The 21,814-nt window shown below is 46.6% G+C and overlaps 1 protein-coding gene across 2 annotated transcripts in view; it reads left to right on the forward strand.

Annotated features, from left to right (window-relative positions):
* Positions 1 to 21,814, forward strand: part of T3dh (Type III alcohol dehydrogenase) — an 84,981-nt gene that overhangs the window by 28,746 nt on the left and 34,421 nt on the right. For both annotated transcript variants that reach the window (XM_037422036.2, XM_075886681.1), the window contains exons 5-8: positions 8,359 to 8,555; positions 14,816 to 14,999; positions 17,116 to 17,268; positions 17,410 to 17,508. In XM_037422036.2, the coding sequence (XP_037277933.2) occupies positions 8,359 to 8,555; positions 14,816 to 14,999; positions 17,116 to 17,268; positions 17,410 to 17,508 (633 nt within the window). The remainder of the gene's footprint in view (positions 1 to 8,358; positions 8,556 to 14,815; positions 15,000 to 17,115; positions 17,269 to 17,409; positions 17,509 to 21,814) is intronic.

Consider the following 21,814-nt stretch of genomic DNA (forward strand, 5'->3'; position numbering starts at 1 on the left):
CCACGCCCAGCCGTGTGTGGCTTTGCCGTGTCTGGAGAAAAGGGGATCCTGGGGGTTGAGCTTACTATGGGTGATTGAACCTTAAGGCCTCCCGGCAGAGGCAACACACCCCTTTGGCCCCAGCTTCATGTAGACGGCACCCCTGCGCTGACCCGCCCAGGGCAAATCCGCAGTCGCCTTTTCCTACCTCTCTCTGCCTACATCTTAATCTTTATCTCTCACTTTTTATCTGTCCTGTCATTTTCTCTTTTCTGTTTACTTCCAAATTTTCTAGCGGCGAGGGTTAACCCTGTGTAGTTACCCAACCTTGGGTAGTTATATTCGGTTATAGCGGCGATGCATGGCTGGCATCTCCAAGTGTTCACTATTCAACCTTGTAGCGTCCTGTTGTTGGGCTCGGTGGTGGGTGGCCATCATCGCCGCCGAACTGTACACAATCTGTATGATCAACTTTTTCCCCCCTCTCCCGATGCTGCCCGTAAAGATGGCGCACCAAAGAACCGTTGCTTTTTTCCAAACCAAAGCAGTCCTTCTCTAAGTTTCATGTCGTGCATAGCCAGAAAGAGAACAAAACAGTTAGAGCAATCTCACCTTTTCTTGTCTCGAAAACACTCACCGAAGCAATCGGCCCAGGATATCGTGTAACGAAGTTGGAAAGCGGCGACTTCCTTTTGGAGGTTCGCGACAAGCTCCAATATGACAACTTACCTAAACTGGTAGCATTTGGAGATCTCCCAGTCTCAGTTGGCCCACACAGGTCAATGAATACAGTGCGCGGTGTGGTCTCTGATGACGACCTGCTTGGACTGTCTGAAAGTGAATTATTGGAAGGCTGGCAAGACCAGAATGTAGTCAAGGTCTAAACAATGATTATATGACGGGACCAAAAAAGAAACACCCACAAAACACATAATCATCACCTTTGGTACCAGTGACTTACCTGATTCAATTGAAACTGGCTACTGCAAGCTTCGTGTCAGGCCCTATGTGCCAAACCCTCGCAGATGTTTCAAGTGTTAGCGCTTTAGACATGGGTCACAAAGTTGCAGAGGGCGCATTACTTGCGCAAATTGTGCATCCAGCGAGCACGCATTAGATATGTATACCTCAACAACATTATGCTGTGCAAACTGGGAGACCATGCTGCCTACTCGAGATCATGCACAGTTTGGAAGAAAGAAAAACAAATCCTTGATATTAAAGTGAAGTTCAATCTGTCATTTCAAGAAACACGTAAACGGTTCTCCATCCATCAGTCCTGTCCCTCCTTTGCCAATGTGATGCGCCGGGGCGCTGCGCCTCATCTCTCTGTGCCCGCAAAAGTCGCAGAGTGAGACTGCAGGTGCGCCACAAGCGCCCCCGGCTGGAGCAACCAGTACTGCTCTGCCACCTAACAAACAGGGCCAGCAGACTCCCCAGTCTACCGAACCTCAGACCACTGCAAGCACAGTTAGGTCCGAAAGTTCTGTGAATGTGCCTGCCGAGCAGGCACCATCCACCACCTCACAAGAGGCGATAGATAGAAGTACGACTCCTCCGGCACCCGAGACGCCGAAGGAGAGGCGCAGCTCTTCAGAGCGCATTAAAAAAAAAAGAATACGAATTCCAGGGCCTCTTAAGGACCTTGTAACCTAAGGCAACACCTTTGTACCCACAGCACCACACAGATTAAACATGACACAAATACTACAGTGGAACGTCAGAGGACTGCTCAAAAACCTTGAGGATATTCAAGAACTTTTACACAAACATACACCAAAAGGGCTGTGTGTACAAGAGACACACTTGAAACCGAAACACACAAACTTTCTTCATTATTACGCCATGTCTTGAAAAGATCAGAATGATGCAGTCGCGTAATCTTGTGGTGTTGCCATTGTTGTGGATCCAGGAACTGCCTGTACACATTTACCACTTCTGACGTCTCTTGAGGCAGTAGCCATTTGAGCCGTTATCTTGAACAAACTGGTCACGATTTGCTCTATTTATATACCTCCTCAGTTCCAACTTAGTAAACAAGAATTCCAGGCGTTAATTGATGAACTACCAGAACCGTATCTTCTCCTTGGAGATTTTAACACACATAGCAGTCTTAAATTAAAAAAAACGTATCTTCACATTCATTTATGTACAATACTTTACTGTTTTTGTTATTGAAGCTGCAGCTAAGTGTTTTCCGCTAACATCTGGACTGGGCGGAAAACGACGAGTCCTCTGGTGGAACAGTGAGTGCTGCAATGCTTACAAACAACAAAACAAAGCATGGAGACTGCTTCGAGACTTACTGATTGCTGAAAATCTTGTCAATTTTAAAAACATCAAGTCTCAAGCCAGGAGAATGCGTCGCCAGGCCAGGAGGGAGAGCTGGCAGAGGTTTTTGTCTGGAATCAATACATATACACATGAAGCAAGAGTCTGGAGAATTGTCAGTAGCATAGTAGGACGAGAACCACATCCTCTTTCTCTAGTAAGCACACAAGGCAGTGGTTTGGAAGACCAAGCGAACTCCTTTGGTGCACGCTTCGAACAGGTCTCCAGCTCATCCCATTACAGTCCAGCGTTCCAACGATACAAAGCAAGAACAAAAAAAAACAGAAAATAGAATGCAAATCGAAAAACAATGCGGCATACAATGAACCTTTCGTCTTAGCAGAGTTACAAGCATTATTAAACTGCTATAACAAAACCGCCCCAGGCTCTGACCGTATATTATATAAAATATTCAAACGTCTGCCTCCTGAAACCCAAAAAGCTCTCCTTTTTTTGTGTAATGCCATTTGGTTTTCCGGTGAGATTCCTTCCACCTGGAAAGAAGCAGTCATTGTTTTGATTCTTGAACAGGGCAAGGACTCATCTTCAGCATCAAGCTACAGGCCAATAGCAATAACCAGTTGTCTTTGCAAGGTCTTCGAAAAAATGATGAACAGGCGGCTTATGCACTTCCTTGAGACTAATGACCTACTTGACCCATACTAGTGTGGGTTTCGAGAGGCTAAGTCCACTACTGACTTCACTTCACTTTATTTCCTTAAAGGCCCCGAGGGGGGGCATTACATAAGGTGTGGGTGTACGGTAAGGATACATGATACATGACCATTCAGGATGAGAGGTGCGCTTTTACAGCATCAATGAAAGCATCTGAGTTGGTGGTGGCAACGACGGCATAGGGAAGGCCGTTCCAGTCTACAATGGTGCATGGGAAAAAAGAAGACGAGAAGGTGAGAGTACGGGTTTGAGGACGAGCAACACTTAAGCAATGGCCTGTACGAAGGGATATGCGAGCAGGCGGTGAGATGTAAGGTGGCTGATTGAGTGAACTGTAATACATTTTGTGAAACAGGGATAGACTGGCAGTGCGATGGCGACAAGAAAGGGTGGACAGGCCAGTTGTCGCCTTTAATGAGGATCATCATCATCGGCCTGACTACGTCCACTGCAGGACAAAGGCCTCTCCCATGTTCCGCCAGTTAACCTGGTTTAATGAGGATACACTAATGTTATACGAATATGATGAGTGAATGAACCTGATGGCGCGGTTCTGCACCATTTCTAATGCGTCTATGAGATAAGATTGATGAGGATTCTAGATTGTGGACACGTACTCAAGTTTCGGTCGAATTAAAGATTTGTATGCGATGGGTTTAACGTGAGGAAAGGAGCTGCGTAAATGACGTCTGAGAAAGCCTAGGGTTTTGTTACTGGATGACATGACGTTGGACACATGTGGAAACCAATTGAGATCTTTGGAGATAGTTACACCGAGATATTTGAAGGTACTAACAGATTCAATAGGAGTGCTAGCAATTTTGTACGGATAAAGGAGAGGGCTTCGTGAGCGGGTGGCGGACATTAATTTACATTTACTGGGATTCAGGACCATCATCCAGCGATTGCACCAATTCAGGATTTTAGATAAACTGCTCTGCAGCACAGCCTGGTCGGAGGTATTTCTTATTGACTGGTAAATAACGCAGTCGTCTGCGAACATACGAATAGAGCAAGTAACTTCCAATGGCAGATCATTGATATATATCAGGAACAATAGGGGGCCCAGCACGGAACCCTGGGGGACGCCGGAGGATACAGGGACGGGGTTAGAGGCTATATTATTGATACATACACACTGAGACCGATTAGTAAGAAATTCTTTAACCCATTGTATGACATCTGAATGCAAACCTAAGTGAGAAAGTTTTAACAGCAAGTGTTGATGTGATACCTTGTCGAAGGCTTTAGCGTAGTCAAGGAATATTGCGTCTACCTGTGTATTATAATTCATGTTGGAATGCAGATCATGAATAAAAAGAGCGAGCTGTGTTTAACAGGACAGACCTTTGCGAAAACCATGCTATGATGAATGGAAAAAGCTGTTGGAATTGAGGAAGTTCATGATGTTACTGACCACCTTGTCCGTATCGAGGCACAAATTCATGATGCTTTCAGTCATAAACAATTCTTTCTGTTAGTGTTTCTCAATATGGAGAAGGCCTATGACACTACGTGGCGCTTTGGCATACTCCGAGACCTGTCACACCTAGGTGTGCGGGGCAGAATGTTGAAAATAATCGAAAGCTACCTGTCTAATCAGACATTCCGTGTTCGAGTGGGCACTGTGTTGTCCCGTACATTTGTTCAAGAAACAGGAGTGCCGCAAAGAAAGGTATTGAGTTGTACACTTTTTATAGTCAAAATGAACTGTTTGCACCTCGTTATCCAACGAAATATGTTTTACTGCACATTTGTTAACGACGTGCAGCTCAATTTTAAGTCCTGTAACCTCTCAGTGTGTGAACGTCAGGTTCAATTAGGTTTGAACAAGGTCTCTCAATGGGCAGATGAGAATGGTTTTAAACTGAATGCGCAAAAGAGTGCCTGCATCTTGTTTTGCCAAAAGAGGGCCGTTCATCCCGATCCAGAGATTGACCTGCAGGGTCCACGTCTGTCTGTGAAGACCGAGCATAAGTTTCTGGGCCTAATATTAGACACAAAACTAAGCTTCATCCCATACATCAAATATCAAGTACTTAAAAGACAGGTGTTTAAAAACCATGAATATTTAGAAAGTGTTGTCACGAACTACGTGGGGCAGTGACAGGGAATGTCTGATGAATTTATATAAAAGCCTCGTATGCACTCGCCTAGATTACGGTGCTATAATCTATCAGTCTGCGACACCATCAGCCTTAAAGATTCTCGACCCTGTCCACCATCTAGGCATCTGCCTCTCTACGGGCCTTTTACATACCACTTCAAGGTCAACGCTGATGAAGAACATCCCGCTCACTCCACAATTAATGATCTGTCAAATTGTACCTTGTTCAATAACCGTCCTTCGCTGAGATAGCTCTACTCCCTTCGTGTCAGGAGGCTCGCTGAGGAAACAGCTGTGCCACTTTTAGAACAACGTTTGATGGCTCCAGCAGTATATCTGCCACCATGTAAGTGGCATGTTATAGACTGCGATCTATCTTTCATGGAAGTCACTAAACACACCCCTTTTGTACATATCCGCACGTATTTTCTCGAACTCCAACACAAGTACACTTGCCCAGAATTTTTCACAGAAGCTTCGAAGTCTCACACTGGTGTGTCCTATGCAGCTGTTGGCTCATCTTTCTCCAACTCAAGTATTCTGCACTCCGAAACAAGCATCTTCTCAGCAGAAGCTCACGCGGTATCTGTGGCTGCCAAGCATATTAAGAAACTGCAACTACAACGCGCGGTAATATACACAGATTCGCTGAGCCTAGTGACGGCTCTGAAAACTTTGCAAAAACATAAAAATCCTGTCCTTGTGTCCTTATACTCTCTGATATGCACGATCTATGCTCTTAAACGACATGTTGTAGTCTGCTGGGTGCCGGGGCATCGCGTAATCGCTGGAAATGTGTTGGCGGATCAGAAGGCCGCACCTGCCCAAGACAGCGCTGGCGCCAATACATCTGTAGCTGTCCCTGTGCTTGATCTGAAACCATTTCTAGGACAGGAGCTCAGGGCATGCTGGCAGCGCCAATGGGATAGGCAGACTGAAAACAAACTGCATGTTGTCAAACCGAGAATCGGAAATTGGCCAACAGTATCCAGATCATGCTACACACAAGTCACACTTACAAGACTACAGGTAGGACACACACACTCGACACATTCATACCTTTTGTCTGGTGGCGATGCACCATTGTGTGAGAGATGTGGAGAACCGCTCACGGTTCTTCACATCCTTGTCCAGCGCAGTGATTTAGATTCTCTCAGAAAAAAACACTTCTTATATCCCTGTCGACAACAGATATTCTTGCACCCATCAATGTTCATCGGCAGAGAACCCCTTTTTCCACATAAATCATTGCTGGCGTTTTTAACAGATGTACGTACTTTTAAGGTCATATACCCAGGCGCTCAGTAGCACAATCTCTAAAGAGAAGTCGCTGTCGCGGTGGCTGCATCTCCGTCATTGTCTCACTATCACGACATTTCGCCATTTAATATTATTGCACATATTTCACGTCAATGTCATGGTTTTAATGCTTCTATGATTTTACCCACACTAGCGCAAGGAATTTTAAGGCCCTTTTACAGCCACCTATCATGATCATTGTTCGCATCACTTATCGGCTGACCTGGCAATCTTTGGAGATCAAATGGCCCTTGCGCCATAAAACACCACACATCATCATCATCAGTTTCTGTTTTTAGGCAACCTTTCATTCTTCTGACAAGGGCTTTACAGCTTTGGTACACTCGATTTTGATATTTTTTGTCTTGCTGAAAAGCTGGATGCCTATTGAGTGCAAGAAAGTGCTACGTTTAACTATAGCACACCATGAAATTGTAGGAAAAAAAATAAAATACGAAAATTATTTTTTTTTAATACTGAAAGGATGAGCTTAAAAGCTCATCCTCCCATCAAATGGCCAAATGGCCCTTGCCAAATGGCCAAATGGTCCTACAACTTATGTTGTAAAAAAACTAAAGCCATGAAACTTGCTTTTTGTACTATTTGCTAATTGTAGAGTGCAATGACATTTAATTCTGCAGGATCTCTATACTGGATTTATTGAAAATGTGAATGAAAAAATAATTATTGACTAATCAAAAACAAAATGGTAAGAGGTAGATAAGAACTGAGTTCATATTTGACATCTGCACATGTAAATACAGCATCTAATAAGTTTTCATCACGCTAGCTTAAATAATAAGATGCCTGATGGCTAAGTGCCTCTTCCCCCTTTAGTTGACATGAATCGTTGATATATTCATACATGTAACTGAGTAAAATAGACCTGCACATAACAGTATCTGGTGTACCAATATCACTGTTGTGGGCATGTTTTAATGACTGCTGTAGGATTGTCACAAGGCTAATAAATCGAGGCGCTGTCATGTTGGTTTGTGAGTGAACTCACGACGTCAACATCATCAAAAAGAGACGAGACTGCTGATACAGGAAAAGAACCAGTCAATATGTTTACAACTTCAAGACATATCAGATATTAGAAAGTGTGGAAAACCAAAACTACAGAGACGACGAATAGAGCAAGCTCAAGAGAGTTTTACAAAAATAAATCGCCATTCTTGATGAATGGCACTGACGCAATCGAGGAAGGTGCACATGCAGACATCCGTGTGGCAGGTGAGATTGTCGATACACTCCACCGTTGATGAAGGTTCACAAGGATGCGCCTGGCAAGCTATGGCATTCAGCAGGCACAGCCCAAGTGTCACACGGGGGATGCATGTCTTGTGTTGCCAATTCCAGGTGATGTGAAGGTTGAGTCTGTGCCTAGGTGGGATTTTGTAGCAACTTTGACGCAAGAACTTTGCAAGCCAATACTCCCGTGCCCTCATCGCTCTATCTTCACTTTGCCAAGTGTTGGCCATGTCTCCTTTGTTCTACCTCGCGCTTTCTTCGAAATCCCTGTGAGGTTTGCTCATTGGTTGAGTGTGTCTCATGCTGACCCATGCCACTGCTGTACATCATTTTCCTTTTCAAATCAGAGCTTCTCACCACTCTCACACTTTATTAGAATGCACACTTCCCTTCACAAGAACAAAGGCATTATTAAGTGATCTCTAGTTTACCTACCCTGCAACTTTTATGCCTGCAACTTTTGTAGTTTCATGCAGTAAATGCAGCCATCCTCAGTCGCACTTAGCATTCCTTGGTAATCGTCCTATCTAAATGAGTTATCCGTCCCACACCTTATGTGGCCACCAGAGGCATATTCATGTTCATCAGCAAAATATGCATTATGTTTCATCAGATGTACCATTATTTCTTGTGTTTGAATAGCACATTTGTTCATGAGTTGTTGAACTGATGGACGAGCCAGTTCAGTGAAGCTTGTGTGTTGCCGTGTGCAGCTTCCAAAAGGCTATAGCGTTTGCCCGAGCATCTGAGTACGACGCATTCCTGGCAGTGGGCGGTGGCTCCACCATCGATACGTGTAAGGCTGCCAACTTGTACTCATCCAACCGTGACCGAGACTTCCTGGATTTTGTGAACGCTCCCATTGGTCGTGGGGTTCCCATACCATCAAACCTCAAGCCGCTGGTTGCAGGTGAAGTAGCCAAGTTATTAACGAGTGCGACATTTAAATCTGTTCTGTCCTGCTTGCCTCATTTGTTCATAAACTGTGAAGAAATATTCCAATATGTATAATGGTGTGACGCTTGGAATGAAGCATTGAATGGGAGGTGCAGCAACTGGAGTCATTCAATTCTGTTCTGGTGATTGATTTTTAGGTGTACCCACTAGAAAGCAGCTAACCACAGAAGCGTGTTGTCATGCTTTCTAACCTGTTCATTTCATGATCAACTATTAGAATAAACCAGCTAACCCCCTAAAGATATTGTACTTATTAATTTTATTTCCTTCTTTTCATGTTGATGAAGTTTTGTTGGCGCATTTCATGAATGTGTTCTTGTTCATTTTATGTACCTCAATTTTATACCCACTTATCACCCATCAGTTTTAACCGACTAGTCGTCATGGTAATGTATGTGTTATGCTACTTGTTTTGTTAAGGAAGCATGAGGGGGAAAAATGCTTATGTCATCAATGCATTTTCTCAGTCAAAATTGACAAAGCAGTTGCTTATGCATGCATTCTTTCCGTCCTCATCAGCTGTGTATTATTATAAGTTGACTCTCATTGAATCATTCTTAAAAGGACCTATGAATTTTGTTTGAATTATCAAGAAGTTTGAATTATCAGAAGGTCTCAGATAGATGACTCTGGGTGAGGTGACACCACAAATTATGATTAGGTATTGATTTTATCATATTAAGAATTTTTAAAGTGTTTTTAAACCATAACTGCATGCAGTGAACAGAAAGTAGAGATGCAAGTAATTGGCCAAGCTTATTGGCCACTTACTGCTGTTCAGACCTTTTAAGGAAATTGTGAATTGCCAACTGCTTCTTTGCTATATGGGCCTTCAGCACAAAGCTTTTTATACCAGTTGAGAAGCGTCACGGTTTACTACGCGTGTGCTTCGTTTCAAGCATTTGTTTTCTAGCAAAGCCTTTTTTCTTGAAGGCCTGGAGCGCTCACTTTTCATTTTTAGACTGTTAGGTTTATATATGCTGTTAAGAAATTTGCTCTGTCGCGATGGTAGCGGTGGCGAAGAGCGGCGAGCCGTCGAGCGGACTTCGATGAAGCCTTAGCCCGAAGGTGAAACAGGGAGGCAATTCGTTTGGAAAACAGCAACAAAAGTAGCGTTTACTATCGCAGGTTGTCGTTTTATAGAGCCAGCCAGCACGACAACGTCGGCTGGGGCAAAAATCTTCTTAACATGGGGCCGGCTCGGCCTTAAATAGCGTCCTTGGTCCATTCTCTCGGACCAGTTCTCGGGCTCGGAGGGGGAGATGTAGCCATACCCGGAACTGCAAAGTGGTCCGGCGGAGGAAACGACGTTATCCCCGGACTTCACGGTTTTTCTGCACGGAAGGCGGCGCTGGGAGAGGGGGAGACAGTTCGTCGAAACAGGGCTCGATCCTGCGAGACGCGCTCCCGAACGAGGAACATGTCTGTGGCACAACAGCACCCCCGCCGCCAGACAATGCATCCGGAGTTTTGAGCCGTCAGCGTGGCTCGGAAGGAGGGATGCTGGTTGACCATCGGTAGCCGTTCCGCTCTCTCCGCCCGTTGAGACTTCCAAAGGCCTGCAGATGTTCACTGGAACGACGGAGTCGAACACAAAGGCGAACCACTCCGGCCAAAGCAAGCACCCTCCAAATGCTGATCAAGTCGCCAGACCAGCAGAAACGAAAATTTTTCCTCGAGATTTAACTGAGCTAAAAAAAAATAGCATCACGAGCAATGTATCTGAGGAGGAATACACAATGCGGACACTCCTTTACAGTGCATGACACTGCAAAACCAATCACAATTTTTGTTTTCGTGAGCGATTTTCGATTGTGACCCGGGCAGATTAGGGACGTTCGAAGCTGCCGAGGTTAACTCAATTTGGCCCCGAATCTACAATTTAGAATACCAAGAGTTTTCGAATCACGCACATTTGCGTCGCCTGCAAGCATAAGATTGTTAAACATAACAAAGTTTGTCATCCTACAAGCAATCATTCAATGCGCACCGCCAACGATCATCACGACAAGAGAAAGCACGCTTGAAAAAAAACTAAAAAAATAAGACTGAAAATCAAACTTGCGCGCATTAGACAGAACAAGGTTAAAAGTTAACCTACACTGACACGCTTACCAACACGTAATGCCAAACAAAGAAGGTATTTTAAACAGGGCTTTTACTCAGCCTTCTCTGTTAAAAATAGAACACGTGAACTGTTACCTTTCGAGATATAAGGAAAACAAAAGTAATGAACCAAACATATCAACAATATCTGCTTCTGCGACGACAAGAAAAGTAAAACTTTCAAAAATTTAGATCCATTCCTTGCTCATCGGCAGAAGACAAAACTAGAAAAAGTTATTCTCAAAATTAAATTAAAAAAAATACACTCTTGGTATCAGCAAGGTGGCACTCTCAGACGAACTCTGGGAAGTCGCCCACTCCATAGCTTTCGTGGGCTGCGGTGTGGACAAAAGGACGACGAAAGAACTTGTTCGCCGAACTCAGTAGTAGCGACTTTTGACCCGCAGCCGCTGGACTCGAAGAAAGTGGCATCTGCACTGCGTCGTTTACGCCGCCCGTTCGACCAGTAACCCTCTCGCCACGGTGGGGAATGACAGCCTTTGTTACAGCTCAGGCGTACGCGATGCTTCTCCACGTGATTGCCTCTACGCGGCATCGAAAAATATGAGACCACGCGATTATCTCGGCGTCCGAATTTCCTTGAAACTCGGTTTTTCTTGACGCGCTTTCCGCCTAATCTCGATCCTCGTGATGGTCTGAGCTTCAAACATTTCCCAGAGGGCCCTGTCACGATCCTACACCTAGCCGTGAACATGGCGTCTCGACGGATGATGTCATGGCACCTAACAGCAGCTTTAGCACGCTTGGCGCCCATAGTCTTTACCACGTTGCGCTTACGCTGACGCCTCTTTCTGTCGGGACTTCTCGCGATACTGGCAGCCTCGACACACTTACTTCCAAGTGTGCTGCATTTGACACGTACTCCCGAAACTGCACACTGGTTATCTAGCTTATCCTCGGGCCCGTTGCTAGCTGCCTCTGCTTGGGACAGAACGGGAGTCCCGATGCCTTTAAAAGCAACTAACGCGCCTAAAGAGCTTTCGATCGGTGGGGGTTTATCGCTGTCGTGGTTAGCCCTTGTTCTCTGCCCTTCGAAGTCAGCCTCGTGCTCTCTTTTAAGAGCTTTATTCTCTAGCGCTTTATCTCGCGCATCCTGCTCAATATTTTGTCGACAGGCGTCAACCTGTAGCGCCTTACGACTCGACTTGTCAAACTCTTTTTGATGCGATGCATCTGGATCATGTGTGTTGTGAAGCGGCTCCGTCTCTAGCGCTTCGCGATGTGCCTCGGCGTCCTTAGCCGTGCGATGGACCTCGGCCCCTAACTCCTCGCGGTGCACCTCAGCGTCACGCTCTCTCTGGCGCACTTCGGCGGCTTGTGCTTCGCGACGGGCCTCAGCCTCCATAGCTTTTCGGCATGCCTTATCTTTACGCGCTTCTCGACGCGCTTCTACTTCTAGCGCTCTTCGGCGAGCCTCAATTTCACGCGCTTCCACCTCCATCGCTTCACGGCGCGCCTCATCCTCACGCTCTTTTCGGCGGGCGTCGTCCTTTAGCGCCCTTCGTGGCGCTTCAACCTTGTCTTCATCGCTCCGACTTTCTTCGTCAGCATGACTTGAAAGAAAAAAATATCTTATCAAGGCATATCTAACATAACTGAAGTCTCTTGCTTCCTCGAAGGGTAAGCAATTCAAAACATGCGCTATCTTGCGCGGCAACAGCGTGGCGAGCTTCTCCACCCAAAGGTCGCGGCTAACACCAACATTACAGCAGACAACTTCAAAATCATCAAGAAAATGCGCGATGTTCTCGCCTGTCTGAAAGTTGTGGAGCTGGTGTTTAGCTCGCTCCCATTTAAGTGCTTGAATTTGAAGATCGAGCTCTTTCATTCTGAGAGCGTGCTCTCTCCTTTTTCGGCACTCTTCGGCCTTCCACTGTTCGTGCCTTTGAGCTTCGAGCTCTTCGGCCTTCTGCTGTTCGTGCCTTTGAGCTTCGAGCTCTTCGGCCTTTTGCTGTTCGCGCCTTTGAGCTTCGAGCTCTTCGCGGCTTTTCTCGGCCTTCTGCTTTTGCTCACAAATGAGCTCCCAAAACTCGTCAGCTTCCTCGGCCGTCACATTCTCTGCCCGCATCACCTCGAGAATCGCTTCCCTTGTTTTAGCGGGCCCGGCGGAAATCCCCATGGCTCCACAAATTTCAAGGAGATCCTGCAACAGGTACTGCTCCATCGCGATCTCGTCCCTCGTGATGCTCTACTACTGATATTCACCGTACTTTAAAACTAATCTCGTGGTTTAAAGCAGGTGAATATTTAAATTACAACTAACAAAACCCAAAACGCTCTCCTAACACCTGCCTGTGCTAGAGAGGTCTGGCGAAATGAACAGTAAACGTTGGGCACTCACCCAACCAAAGTAGCCGACGATGGTCCAACTCGTGGCTGCCGTCGAACAGTATCAGGCCTTCCGGGATCCGGTCCAACTTGCCAATGTTGAGATCCGGGGTTGCTTGTCCCAGCTTGCCGAACGATGAGAACAGGGTAGCGTATCGCAGCGTAGCCAAACGCTATCACGGCGGTCGTCCTCGTGCTCGGAGATCCGATCCAACTTTTCAGCCGTTGAGATCGGGGTAGCGGGTCCCAGAGCAGCAAAACGTTGAGGACAGGCGTCTGATCCGGCGTGCCAAACGTAGGATATCGTATCCCGAAGCTGCCAACCACTGTTAAGAAATTTGCTCTGTCGCGATGGTAGCGGTGGCGAAGAGCGGCGAGCCGTCGAGCGGACTTCGATGAAGCCTTAGCCCGAAGGTGAAACAGGGAGGCAATTCGTTTGGAAAACAGCAACAAAAGTAGCGTTTACTATCGCAGGTTGTCGTTTTACAGAGCCAGCCAGCACGACAACGTCGGCTGGGGCAAAAATCTTCTTAACATGGGGCCGGCTCGGCCTTAAATAGCGTCCTTGGTCCATTCTCTCGGACCAGTTCTCGGGCTCGGAGGGGGAGATGTAGCCATACCCGGAACTGCAAAGTGGTCCGGCGGAGGAAACGACGTTATCCCCGGACTTCACGGTTTTTCTGCACGGAAGGCGGCGCTGGGAGAGGGGGAGACAGTTCGTCGAAACAGGGCTCGATCCTGCGAGACGCGCTCCCGAACGAGGAACATGTCTGTGGCACAACAATGCATGCAAATTTTTAAATAGTAGTGGGAAATCAGCAGATTTTTTCTAGTATGAAACTGCAAAAGGTATGAATTAACCAAATGATAGAGTTTGAATTAAGAGGCTTTTAAATACATTGAAAGAATAGAGGGCCAACCTCAAAATTGAATTTTGTTTCAATTAACTGAAAGTATGATTTATCAGAGTTTTGATTATTACGAGTCTGCTGTAGTGGCTTTTTGCTGCGGTGTTTCTTTTATGGCAGCTGCAAAGAAAGGGTCCTCTATAGAACAGTGGAAAAAAAAACTGGGTATTCTTGCGCTTTCTTTGCTCCCTTTCAGTATTCAACTACAGAAGTACGATGCTTCCATACGGACGCATTCCCAAAGCAGGTCAACTGCAGTGCAGCAACCTTACTGAAAGAAAAAAATGTCCTTTAAAGCCATTCACTTCTTGTCATTCACTGCTGTTCCGAATTTCCTGGTGCTTCTCCATGTCAGTAAAACAGTGGCTACGGTGCTCTGCTGCTGAACCAAAGGTCGCGGGATTGATCCCGGCCGTGGCGATCACATCTCAATGGAGGCAAAATGGAAGAGGCCCATGTACTATGCGATATCAGTGCACGTTAAACAACACCAGATGTTATAAATTTCCAAACTCCTCCTCTACCGCTTCCCTCATAATCATCTTGTGGTTTCATGACGTAAAACCTTAGATATTATTATCATTACTCCTGGTGCCTGCATTGTGGTTCTAGAGCAAACCATTTTTTATGAGGTTCAGTTGTGTGCCATGAAAAGTGCATGTTCAGGTTAGTTTTGAAAAATATGGCTGCTGTTCTTCGTCTCGTGTGCAGGAATTTGATTAATTTTAATGTGTGTCGCAATTTGACAGACACGTCCTGAATGTGAGTGCGTTATTACAGACCGACGTACTGCCCTGCTTCGGGAGCATCATTAATTTCTCCTGCTCACAGCTTGTCTATCGACCTGCAGTGCCCACAACAGCTGGCACAGGCAGCGAGACGACAGGTGTGGCCATCTTTGACTACCTACCCCTGCGTGCTAAGACGGGCATCGCACACCGCGCCCTCAAGCCTACACTGGGAATCGTTGACCCACTGCATGCGCTCCACATGCCCGAGAGAGTGGCTGCCTACAGTGGATTCGATGTGCTCTGGTAAGAAAGCTACTCTTGCCTCATGATGGCTATGCTGTCCAGCATAACCTCTTCTGGAGATAGCTTTTTAATGTTACCGTATATTTTCAACTAGAAGTCGACCCCCCAACTTGCAACATCTTCTAGGAAAAAAAATGTTGACTCAAACACAGCCTCATGCTGCGGCCATAGCTCACCAATAAGTTTTTCATAAGAGGGAGCGATGCAAAGAAACATTCATTTGCGCTTGAAACATTGCTTACGACTCGTTGCAGTTGAGGGAAGGATGCAGTCACGATCATTGTCATCGTGTGAGCCACTGCTGCTGCTTGCCGTCAGAAGAGGTGGTCGTAGTACTGAGATGCCGCAACTGGAAAACTCCGTGAGAACCTCATCGATTGGTAGTCTATACCAGGCATCGTTGACCCATTGCGCCACTTCAATAAAGAAAATGCGCATCAGCTTCCCTGACATTGTCTTCAGGTTTTCTTCTTGGAGCAGTTCATTGTAAAACAGGCACATGCGGTCTTTGAATGGCTTGTTCCAATACCATGTCTATTGGCTGGAGAATAGGTGTCAGTTTGCCTGTAGTGATGACCAACTCACATCCAGAGTCTGCTACCACTTTCTTCGATGCAGTGTAGCGGTGGCATCATGGTGATCGTTGAGCAGCGTTGCAAATTGTGCACCCCAGTGTTTGCATGCGCAGTGAAATGAAGAAATGGCAAACAGGCAGGAGTGCTCTATGACTCAAAGACAGTGTGCATGTGACTGATCATGTGGTTTTGTTCCCTGCAAAGTGTTGACACTGCGTTGCCATCTTCTCCGTGGAACAGTGACGGTCTATCAACAAATCATTTCTATTGACAAACAAAACTGCAAGGTGTATGCCAAAATAAATTACTCTTTTTTTTTACATAGAGCATAAGTTAGCTCTCCATCAAGGATTTGAAAGGATGCTCTCGAGACCTTGTTTTTCAAGCAGTTCGCATTGAAGCCGTGCGGCAGTGGTCTTTAAAATGTGCTCCATAGTTTTGTTTTAGTTCTGCAATCAACGCAGCAGATCGAAAAAATGTCCGGCTCCAGAAGTAGCATGTGCAGGTTGGGAGGTTCCAGTTTCCGCGACTCCGATGCCTCTGCAGTTGATGTTATCGATGTGTCGAATAGCTGTGAATCCGGGGACCCCACAGAGAAGTCGACTTTATGATTCGGCATATAAGTTGACTCCAAGTATAGGTCAACTCTCAAACTTTGGATGTTCGTTTTATAAAGAAAGCATCGAATTACAAATGTCCATATACAATAGGTTTACTAAACCCACCCTGATTCCTTTCAGGACATGCAGAGCAAACAAAGTTCAGTTTACTTTCTTTAAAAGAAAGCACAAGGGACTAGAGAATTGAGTTCTGTTAATGAGCTGAAGAGGTATAAATAAGATTGTTATTAATCAGCAATGTTATATACTGAGAGACAGAGCTGGTGGTTGCATAAGAGGTTTTTTTCAAGCACTTACTCTACAGCATAGAAAAAAATCATTAATTGCATAGTGCAAAAAGGTTATTAGCTACTGATTAGTATTACTCATAGCAGGTTACTGCATGAAATTAAATGTTCTTGCAGCCTTGTTGGCTGATGTTGGCAAAACTGAGAAGGTAAATAATGCTAAGTAGTATTCTCTGAGCAATGCATGGTACCTAAAGCCAACTTCAAATCAGCAGCAATGGATCATCCATAGCCAACGGAGGACATGAAGAACCTGTGTGTATCATAATGTCCCTGATGCGTATTTCAACACAACTGATATTGCCCGTTTAGTTTCATTTTCGCTGATGCTTATAGAGTTATTAATTTCAATGGAACCATCCAATGCACATTCTTTATTTCTGGCATTGCTTGAATGCAAAATAAACCAATGGCGAAGACAGTGCTGTAATGAAGCATAAGTTGCATCGAAGTGATTTTTATTTACCATGATTTTACTTTACTTCAAAATAGAATGTACCACAACTTATGATGCTACTTTTTTTCTGGTTACCGTGGCAACAGAACACCAGCACACTTGCTTGCACAACAAAATGATAGCACACATCTGCTGTCTCTGTGTGTTCACACAGCTTTCTTTCATGTTGCTCTGCAGCCATGCGCTTGAATCGTACACGGCCATTCCTTTCAACAAGCGCACACCCTGCCCACCCAATCCCATACAGAGGCCTGCCTACCAGGGCAGCAACCCCATCAGCGATGTCTGGTCACTCTATGCACTACGCATCATCAACAAGTACTTCAAGAGGTACGTACAGCCTCCCACTTTTTTAATACGCACAGTATCACTAGAGTGTTCATCACAGGCAATGCTAGTGCCTTATAAGCATTAGCATAAATGTTTAACTTGCTGAGTTTTTATGCTGAGTTACCTTTTCTGTTCTCGCAGAGCCGTGTACGACAAAGGGGATGTCGAGGCTCGTTCTCACATGCATCTGGCCAGCGTCTATGCTGGCATTGGCTTTGGCAATGCTGGAGTTCATCTCTGGTGAGCTGGTGGCTTGATGTAGTTTCACGCTTGTGGTCTGAACTCACAGGTCATTAACTATCACCCAGGGGCTAACATTGTAGACTGTTGCATTCTCTTTAACATATTCACCAGAACACAGCGAGTTCACTGTGTGCTGGGATATTTAGGCGGCGTAACAAACCATTCGTTGCAAGCACAGTGAAGCAAAGCCCTAAACTGCTATGCTAGCAGACGTACCGTATTTACTCGATTCTATCGCGCCCTCGATTGTAACACGCACCCGGTTTCCACGACGAAAAAAAAAAAAAGTAAGACATCGATTGTAACGCGTATTCATTTTTCTCGTTGGCCCGCACGATCACATTACTGAGGAAAACGACTCCTTTCGGGAGCCTCTTCCATTTAAATATAAGGTACGGGGGAAGCTTGTGCCCATCTGACGTGTAACAGAGCATTGCTGTCACTCTAGTTTTACTGTGGCCAGATGTCAGCACACGAACTTGCTTCGCCCCCTTCTCCTCGCCGGTTGTGGTGCCAGGCATGTCGAATTAAAGAGGCGTCTGATCGGCATTCCCTATTTGCCCAAGCAGGTAGCCGTTGTTCTTCTGCAAGTTTAGGACAAACCTCTGAAAACTGTGAAGCTTTTCTTCGCACTCCTCCAGCAACTTCTGGTTGTCCAGCACCTGCTCGCTTCGAACTGGCATCGGGTTAGCCCATTTTTTAAGGCTGACTGCATAGCCCGCACTTGGAGCAGTTCTGCCGTCATGGGCGGCTGTGCCACTCGCTGCTCAAGCACATACTCGGCGAGCAGCTCTTTGATTTGTGGAAACCGACCCTACTGTGGTCCACTGAAGCCTTTACGTGAAGCTTTGCTGTTGACAATCTTCTGCTTTTGTTTCCGCCAGTCCAGCAAACACGTTTCCGGAACTCCGAACGACCGCGATGCGGCCCCATTTTCGTCCGTTCCTGCACACGCGATGACTTTTCTTTTAAAAGTGGCATCGTGGTGCACTCGTCGAGTTTTTGGAGCCAGCGCTTCCATGCCCTCGATGCTAATGCACTACAAGATGAAGAACTCGGCACACGTACGAAGTGCCGCACAAGGGAAACACATTGGCAAAAATGGCCGACGCGCCATGCCGACCCACGTAGGGGGCAGCCATTTTGGAAATGCCGATGGCAATAGAATGACCGTATCAATTTTTTTTTGTACTCGATTCTAACGCGCATGTGACTTGTGAACTCGCTTAACCGGAAAAAGATGCGCGTTAGATTAGAGTAATTACGGTATCGCAAATAAGATGCGAAATTTTCCAGCCTGGCCGTAAACATGTTTCGTGCTACAACTAAGTGCCGAGCACTAATTTGGAGGCTCAATTTTTGACTGGAGCAGCTATACATTGAGATGAGACAGTTATCATCAGAAACTCCTGTGCCATGTGCATTCCATGCACGTCAAAGATGCGCTGATGGTTAAAATGCATTGGAAACTTTTTTGTGCTCCCCGCAATGGTACCTGCGCAAGTAGGCGTTTGGTGCGTAGTGACACCACGGACCCGAGCTAACAAGGGAGTTTGTACTCCCTTCCATGCCTAGCCGTGCATGGCTTTGCCGTGTCTGGGGAAAAGAGGATCCTGGGGGTTGAGCCGACGCCGGGTGATTGGACCTTTAAGGCTCAGAGGCAACACACCCCTTTGGCCCCAGCTTCACGTAGATGGCACCCCTGGGCTAACCCACCCAGGGGAAATAGGCAGTCGCCTCTTCCTGTTTCCTTCTCTCTCTCCATCTTCGTCTTTTCTACTACTTTTGATCTTTCCTGTCCTGTCCTCACTTCTTTTTACTTCCACGATTCTCGGCGGCAAGGGTCAACCTGGTGTAGATATTCAACCTTCGATAGGTATTGTTATGAGACAATGTCCCACAAAAGCGGTTAGATAGGTGCGGAGAAAGACGACATGATTTTGATGTAGGGCCCCCTTTGTGGGTATGCGCCAGGGTAGGAAGGATCATCATCTTCAGCTCTTGTTCTCCATCTTGGCTTGCTCGTTGGCGTGGCGTAAATATATCTTGAAACGCCTAGTATCGCGCGTACCTTCACGTAACATTTTGGTGGAAGGTGCATGGTTACAACGCACGACGGAGTTATGCAGCGGACGCCTAGTCTCTGCTTCCGACATGTCCACCGGCAGCAACACTTCGTCAACTGCCACGCCCAATGCATCAACGGCGCCGACCTCCTCTCTTTTTCTCGTGGCCGCTCCACCCCGCGATCCTGGCAACTTTTCGGGAACGGAAGTCGAGGACGTGGATGAGTGGCTTAAACTCTACGAGCTCGTCAACCAAAATCACAGGTGGGACCCAACCTTGATGCTGGCAAACGTCATCTTTTATTTACAAGGAACGGCCAAGGCATGGTTTAATAACAATGTGGACGCGATCACGAGCTGGGACGTATGCAAGACCAAGTTACGTGAGTTGTTCGGTCAATCTGCCGGCTGCAGGCAGGCCACTAAAAAAGAACTTGGCACACGTGTTCAGACGTCCACGGAATCTTACCTGACGTATATACAAGATGTGCTGACCCTCTGCCGTAAAATTGACCAAACCATGGCTGAAGCAGACAAAGTAGCGCACGTGCTCAAGGGCATCGCAGACGATGCATTTAACCTCCTTGTGTGCAAAGGCTGTTCCACCGTGCAAGATGTTATCTTGGAGTGCCAACACTTTCAAGAGGCTAAAAGTCGTCGCATTGCCCACCACTTTACGCGCCTCCCCAACACTGCTCCAACGTCAACTTGCGAGGATCTTCGAATAGCGACCCAGTCCAATTCACAATCTGGTGACATTACGAGAATCGTACGCCGTGAAATAGAGGCCATATCACCAGCACCCTTGAGAGCACTAGCACCGAGTGATCCTCATGCGACCATTTCGCTAATACAGACCGTTGTTCGCCAAGAACTAGCCAACGCGAGTATTCACACGGTCTGTTCTGTGCACCGTCCCGACGCTGTCAGTTCATCTACCTCCAGCCACCCACAGCATTATCGCCGCCCTGCTCCGCGTAACCGTGACCCGAATGCGTGGAGGACGCCTGACGACAGGCCGATTTGCTTTCGATGTGAACGAGTGAGACACATTTCCCGCCATTGCCGGAGCACGTGGACCTCACCGTATCAGGCAAACTCAAGCTTCTCCAACCTCCACTCACCAGCCCATCTCTATGGCCAGGAACTACCACGGCGTGAAGGCTCAGCTAATTACGACCCGACCACTATGATCACTGCCCAGTACAGTCGTTCACCTTCACCTCGACGTAGATTTTCCCGGTCTCCACCGCCATCTCCTTCCCTGTCCCCATCCTCTGCCCGGCGGTTTTCCTGGGAAAACTAATGGCTGCAGCTCCTGGAGGTGACGCTGCTGATACGACTTGCTCTCCAATTCCTCTGTTGACGCTGCCGACCAATCAGAACCTGATTGACGTTGAAGTGGACGGTTTATCTGTTAAAGCCTTGGTGGACACTGGCGCCCATATTTCTGTGATGAGCTTGCACATTCGTAACCGCTTGAAGAAAGTCCTTATTCTAGCCCCTTCACGCAGTGTTCGTGTTGCTGATATAGGTACGGCTTCTGTTATTGGCGTCTGTACTGCACGCGTCACTATCGCTGGCCGCCAAACTTCAGTTCTCCTCACTGTTCTCTCTCACTGCACTAATGATGTGATCCTCGGTCTTGACTTTTTGTCCACTCATTCAGCCCTAATCGAGTGTTCAGCTGGTACTGTGCAACTTGACCTACCGTGTTCGATTGATCCGCCCAGTCCACCCCAAGCTCGTATGTGCTCTGCTGAGCATGTTCGTTTGTCACCGCAAACTGTGACCTGCATCATCGTAATGCCCTCACCACCTGTATCCGATGGCGACTATGTGCTCACTCCCATTACATCCATTCTTTTGACTCACAGTGTCATCTTACCACACACTGTTATTCAGTTACGTGCAAACCGCGCCTTCATTCCGGTGCTCAACTTTGCTCTGTGTCCACAAGTGCTCCCGCGTGGAATTGCCCTCGCCATGCTGACTCCCACTGACAAATGCGCCATCTCAGCTCTATCTTCGAACGATGCTAGACAGTGTAGCTTCACACATGCTCGATCTTCACAAGCAAGCCAGTCTGCTGATGTCAAAGAAATGATCGCGCCAGACCTTTTGCCAGATCAAGCTGACGCACTCCTACACGTCCTTGAGTCATACTGGGACGTATTTGACTTTTGTGATTGTCCGCTTGGTCAAACCACTGCTGTAAAGCACCGCATTGACACCGG

The sequence above is a fragment of the Rhipicephalus microplus genome, chromosome 2 (genome assembly GCF_043290135.1).
Source record: "Rhipicephalus microplus isolate Deutch F79 chromosome 2, USDA_Rmic, whole genome shotgun sequence".
NCBI classification, from domain to species: domain Eukaryota; kingdom Metazoa; phylum Arthropoda; class Arachnida; order Ixodida; family Ixodidae; genus Rhipicephalus; species Rhipicephalus microplus.